The sequence below is a fragment of the Austrofundulus limnaeus genome, unplaced genomic scaffold (genome assembly GCF_001266775.1).
Source record: "Austrofundulus limnaeus strain Quisiro unplaced genomic scaffold, Austrofundulus_limnaeus-1.0 Scaffold788, whole genome shotgun sequence".
Classification (NCBI taxonomy): Eukaryota; Metazoa; Chordata; class Actinopteri; order Cyprinodontiformes; family Rivulidae; genus Austrofundulus; species Austrofundulus limnaeus.
Window position 1 is genome coordinate 149054 of NW_013953190.1, and position 6640 is coordinate 155693.

A 6640-nucleotide genomic window follows, 5' to 3' on the forward strand; every position below is an offset into this window, starting at 1 on the left:
ATACAATAATAAATGTATACGTTAATACAGTACTGTTATAATTTACCTCTATTTTACACAATGTGGGGGGTTGCCAGTTGGCAGTGGGCTTATTTTGGTCTTGATTTCATTTTCTTGTTTCTGTCGTGAGATCTGGCAACACTGCTTGTGGTATGAATGTAGCCATCCTGTTATGTGTGGAGTGTTTTATAATCCCATGAGGGCTGAGCACCTGGCTGAAGGTGTTATGACACTTTAAACATGTAAAATCCACTTCTTTGAGTTTTATGTTATAATGTTATCCTCTCATCAAAAACCTGCCCAGAGTCTTGCTTTTACTCATTCAAGCATCCTGTGCTGTCCTGAGGCAGCCAGGCAGGGGAGCAAACATGATCGGTTGGGCCTAGAACCGCCTTTTGGGACCAGCTCCGCCTCTGGGCTGTGTCTCCAAGCTGAGCTTCCTCATCACAGAGCACACACACACCTACCTGACCTTGCTGAAATGGGTGGGACAGAAGCGGAAGGAGGTTCTTAAAGAGACAGAGGCTAATTTCAAGGCGTTTAGAAACAGATATGATGAGAAGTCAAGTTTCTTTTCTATTTAAACATAAAAACAGCATTTTAATAACAACTGAGGGTGACATAGATACTTTATTATGGTATAGAAGTTAAATATATGCCTGAGAAACACATAATATTGCTCCTTTAAGGAGTTTGTAAGTGTAATTTATAAGTAGTGCACAACACAGGGAGCAGCTAACCATCTAACGTCTCCTCTTTGTGCAGCTAAGGGACGAGGAAAAAAGAAAAAGGGTGCTGTCCCCCCTCCTCTCCTGCTCATTCAGGATGCTAAGATAACTCTGGTAAGGCTGCAGGATCGAGTTTCTGCTCTTCTCCTTCGCAGCCAAGCCCCCTCTCCCCCCACCCCCACACGATGCCCCAGCTCTCTGCCCAACTGGACAGGTGCTGCCCTCCTCTGGCAGAAAAGTGCACTGTTGGACGGAGACTCCACCTGTCAGTCTGATTTCTATGCTGCAGAGCTCAAACAGTTCTTCACATCCTTGGAAACAGTTCAGGTAAGAGAGAGATTTCATTACATGTTAGATCTGTTCAAAAGAGGTTATTTGTTGTTTTAGGTGTTACAGTTTCATGTTTATATTTGGTTACACAAATGAATTTGCCTATTTAGAACTCAACACAGCAGTTACTCTTGTGTCTACATTTTTCTAATTAAAATCAAAAATTTCCCTTAGCCAGAAATCTAAGTGTGAGTCATAGAACACGTGTATCCACTCTGGTTTTAGACTGATGCAGCTCCATCCACAACCAGCGACAAACCTGAACTTTTTGATCAGCTTGTAAGTGATGGAACTCCAGTTTCAGGACCGGGGGCCAACGTCCCACCATCCTGCTCCCAGACGGCCTCCTTCTCCTCTGCTTCCTCCACTCTTGGAGCTTCGCATCTCTCAGTTGGCAGCCAAGCCCTCAGAGACCTGATGGAGCTGGCTGAAGACGGCATGACCCTGACACAGTATGGATACACTTCTAAAGGTAAAGCACAGAGATTCACATTAATCAGTGGAATGAATGGATGGTAACACTTTATTAGAATGGGTGTGCATAAGACTGACATGATACTGTCATAAACACCATGTAACACCTGTCATAAACATGATGCAACACCTGTCATAAACATGATGTAACACCTGTCATAAACACGATGCGACTCCTGTCATATAAACACGATGCAACACCTGTCATATAAACATGATGCAACACCTGTCATATAAACATGATGCAACACCTGTCATATAAACATGATGCAACACCTGTCATAAACACGATGCAACACCTGTCATATAAACACGATGCAACACCTGTCATAAACACGATGCGACTCCTGTCATAAACACGATGCGACTCGTGTCATATAAACACGATGCGACACCTGTCATATAAACACGATGCGACACCTGTCATAAACACGATGCGACTCTTGTCATAAACACGATGCAACATCTGTCATATAAACACGATGCAACATCTGTCATATAAACACGATGCGACTCCTGTCATAAACACGATGCAACATCTGTCATATAAACACGATGCAACATCTGTCATATAAACACGATGCGACTCCTGTCATAAACACGATGCAACATCTGTCATATAAACACGATGCGACTCCTGTCATAAACACGATGCGACTCCTGTCACAAACACAATGCGACACCTGTCATAAACACGATGCGACTCCTGTCATATTAACACGATGCGACTCCTGTCATAAACACGATGCAACACCTGTCATAAACACGATGCGACTCCTGTCATATTAACACGATGCGACACCTGTCATAAACACGATGCGACTCCTGTCACAAACACGATGCGACACCTGTCATAAACACGATGCGACTCCTGTCATAAACACGATGCGACTCCTGTCATATTAACACGATGCAACATCTGTCATATAAACACGATGCAACACCTGTCATAAACACGATGCGACTCCTGTCATATAAACACGATGCGACACCTGTCATAAACACGATGCGACACCTGTCATAAACACGATGCGACACCTGTCATAAACACGATGCGACTCCTGTCATAAACACGATGCGACACCTGTCATATAAACACGATGTGACACCTGTCATATAAACACGATGCGACTCCTGTCATAAACACGATGCGACACCTGTCATATAAACACGATGCGACACCTGTCATATAAACACGATGCGACTCCTGTCATATAAACACGATGTGACTCCTGTCATATAAACACGATGTAACACCTGTCAAACACGATGTGACTCCTGTCATATAAACACGATGTAACACCTGTCAAACACGATGCGACTCCTGTCACATAAACACGATGTGACTCCTGTCATATAAACACGATGTAACACCTGTCAAACACGATGCAACACCTGTCATATAAACACGATGCAACTCCTGTCACATAAACACGATGTGACTCCTGTCATATAAACACGATGTAACACCTGCCATATAAACACGATGTAACACCTGTCAAACACGATGCAACACCTGTCATAAACATGAAGGAGGCTGCATGAATGTTTATAGCTGTTGTCATTAGGTGTCATTCAGTCAAGTATGACACATTTAATGCTAAGTTGTTATTGTTTAAAATGTATTTGTTCTGACAACTTGACATTGGTGTGATATGATATATAAACTGAATAGAAATGGTAAGAGATGCTTTTTTATAGTATTTACAGACTCAAATCAAATGCCTATCTCTGTCTTTATTTATATAAATGCTTACAAGCAGTCGTTTTTCCATTAAATATTAATTACTCAACACGCTACAGACACCACCCCCACCCACTGCCCATAATAATGTATACCCTAGTATTTTCTARATGTCATGCCACCGTATGAAAATGAGCAATACCACCCAACTTGCCCTTGGTCAAATTACACAGGATAACATTAGGAGTATAAAATGATTGTGTGGTGGGGTGGCAACAGTTAGGAAAAATAATTCAGTCAAAATATTGGGAGAATCAGAGGAATAGAGGTGGTGAGTAGGAGAGTAATGGTGAATGGGGTGACTTGACCACTAGGGGTGTAACAATACACATCAACYGACATTGATTAAGTGATTAATGATTCACTTACACACTTACACAGGACAAAATCCATATCGTCATCAAATGCCCATCTAACCAAACTTTGAATCATGTTGATCGCAGACTTGTTCATTGAATTCAAATTGCATCATGATAGACTTTGTGATTTTAAAAAACATCTAATCATCCAAACACATTGATAAATATTGTATTGTAAAACCGGTAATTTACACCCCTATTTGACCACCAATTTTAATCCTGATCGTCTGGGTCTCTGCAGAAACTGTTTTAAGTGACATCATCCAGGAGGTGTCGGAGGATCAAGCTAAACTTTGTGTCAGTGGTTTCCTGCCAGAGACGCACAAACCCTCAGATGAGCCCCCCAGATGGAGGGATAGGTTGACAAATCAGGCGGAAGCAGACCCAGAAAGAAACAGCCAAGGATCAGTAAGACACTCAGATTTTTCCATTAATGATATCTATACATATGATTGTGAGATTTTATGTTGCGTAACTTAAAGCTTATCTTGAGTTGTAGTGTTTTTTRAATCTAAACACAACTGAGTAGGTCCTCTGGACAGTTTTTTTGTTGTTGAAAACATTTTTTCTCTTCTCCTCAAGACTTCTCCAGAGGACCTACTCAATATTTGTAGATTTTTCTACCTGAACTACTGAGATGCATCAGGACATGTTTTATAAATCCCTCCACCACGGTCCTCTGCTTTGGTACATTTAAATGAGCTCAGYGTGTTGTTTTGTTGTTTCCACTGCAGGCTGCGCTGTCCAGTCTCTTGTCAGACTTGAGCAGCATGGTGAACAACCCTCAGCTCAGTGATGTGCAGCTTCAGGTGGACAGYGGAGAGGTCTACTTTGCTCATTCCTTCATGGTGTATGCTCGCTGCCCCCTGCTGGCAGAAATGGTATAAAAACACAGCATCTTAAAATAAACTCATGTTCAAAGAATTATTATTTCTGCTATGGCTTGCATTATATAATGGCATTAGTTTCATTTAAATTGTGTAATTATTTATTAGCCTTTAAAAATGTGCCCACTTTGGCTCAAAGTAGGAAAAACTCAAAGAAATGAAGCTCACTTTACTCTTATAAAGTGAACTTAAATCACGCTGTATTTAGTTTACCAAAGAGTTTGAGTCTGAACTGTTTGACTCGCTGTTTAGTTTAAAATCAYAACTTTAACTTGTGACTTTCTGTGCATCATTTCTGTTCTCTGTGCCGCTCACAGGTGCATGAAAGTGGGATTGGTGTGAAGGAGGAGGACATGCCCGGAGCTCAGAGGGTGTTACTGAGCGACGTGCCGGGCCAGGCAGTGTTCGCTTTGCTGCAGTTTCTCTACACCGCCCACTGCTCCATCCCAACATCTCTGCAGCCTCACATGCTAGAGCTGGCGTCCAGGTTGGTTTAATACTCAGCAGGGATGTAATGATACATGTATTTGTGATGTTTAGAATGATTAATGACAAATATGTCAGTCACAGGTGATCAACGCTCCCATCTAAAAGCAGGTATTTACCGCATCAGTCATGATAGAACAGAAGCAGAAGACAGTGCTACAGACTGATTCAGAAAAACATGCAGAAAGTTAAAAACTTTATTTGTTTACGATCAGCTGTGACGTTCATTCTTTTATTCTTTCTTGTTTAGAGTACTGTTACGCTGCGTCCAGACCAAGCGTGACAGTCTATGCTGGTGATGCGGCGCATCTTTAAGCCAAGTAGGGCTGCCACAAACAATTACTTTTATAATCGATTAATCACCAATTATTTATTTGATTAGTCGACTAATCGGATCATATGATAATTGAATATAAACAAACAGCTTATCGTGCCAGAATGCAGCTGCTATTATATAACCATGGTTAGATTTTAGCTATATGCTRACTAAAAATAATTRCTGTGGAAGGTAAGTTCTGCTCTGCAGATATTACACAGGTTTCTCTTTCATTTTCTTAAAATGATCCCACACTTTGAGCTCTGTTGTCAGGTAGCCATGATACCAGAGCCTGTCTGTATAATGTCTTGTGACGTCCACGGCCTACCCCAGTTACCACTACTGTGCATGTGTGTCAAGGACAGAAAGGCAGACGTGGCAGTGGAAGGTGTCAAAGCAGTTTGGAGAGAAAAACAAAGTAAAAAAATAAAAGAAAACGATTAATCTATTATTAAATTAGTCATCGATTATTTAAAAAATCGATTAGTCGTCGACTAATCGACTAATGGTGGCAGCCCTAAAGCCAACCCACTCTCAATTTCATCTACCAATGTACAGAGACCGGCAAAGGAGGAAAACAACCTAGAGCCTCCTTCCAGCATGCATCTTTCCACACTTAGCTTGACATGCGTCTAGAGCGATTTAATCGTCTGACCTCAAAGTAAAATGTGTTTGGTCTGAACGCAGCAGAACTCTTTTTTTGTGTTTGAACAAATCTACTGTCTGTTGTTTACAGGTTACAGTACAGAACGCTGCAGCAAGGCTTTAACATGTGCTAACRGAAGGGCTCACATCACACCAGTTTTATCCTCTTAACACTGGCTTCCTGTCAAATTCAGAGTTCATTTAACAGTTTTAGTCTGACTTGTAAAGCTCTTAATGAACAGGCCACTCAATATTTTACAAAACTGTTGACTCCTTWCTCTTCTGGCTGCRATCTTTGGTCTTCATGCCAACATCTCATGAAGGTTTCTGAAACTGGTGGGGACGTGTCCTTTCAAGCAAAAGTCCCTAAGTTGTGGAACGTCCTGTCCCTGTGTCTCCATGTGGCTGACTCTAGCTGCATTTCCATTGCAAATGTGCACAAAACTTTATTGATATTCTGTTAATGTCGAAAAACACAGTTTYGCAACTGCTGTGTTTCTATTAAGTTAGAAACGCTATTAAAGTCACGCRTGAATACGTTTGTTCTCATGATAAGTCATTACAAACATGGCGGCGATGGATATACAGTGGTTTGCAAAAGTATTCATACCCCTTGAACTTTTCCATATTTTGTCACATTACAACCACAAACATAAATATATTTCACTGGA

General features: G+C 41.3%; 1 protein-coding gene across 3 annotated transcripts in view; it reads left to right on the forward strand.

Moving 5' to 3' along the window:
* LOC106532534 (structure-specific endonuclease subunit SLX4) overlaps positions 1-6640 on the forward strand; it is a gene marked incomplete at its 3' end in the record, with an annotated part of 22074 nt that overhangs the window by 8867 nt on the left and 6567 nt on the right. For all 3 annotated transcript variants that reach the window (XM_014028626.1, XM_014028627.1, XM_014028628.1), the window contains 5 exon segments: positions 766-1055; positions 1284-1530; positions 3877-4043; positions 4370-4516; positions 4840-5009. In XM_014028626.1, the coding sequence (XP_013884080.1) occupies positions 766-1055; positions 1284-1530; positions 3877-4043; positions 4370-4516; positions 4840-5009 (1021 nt within the window).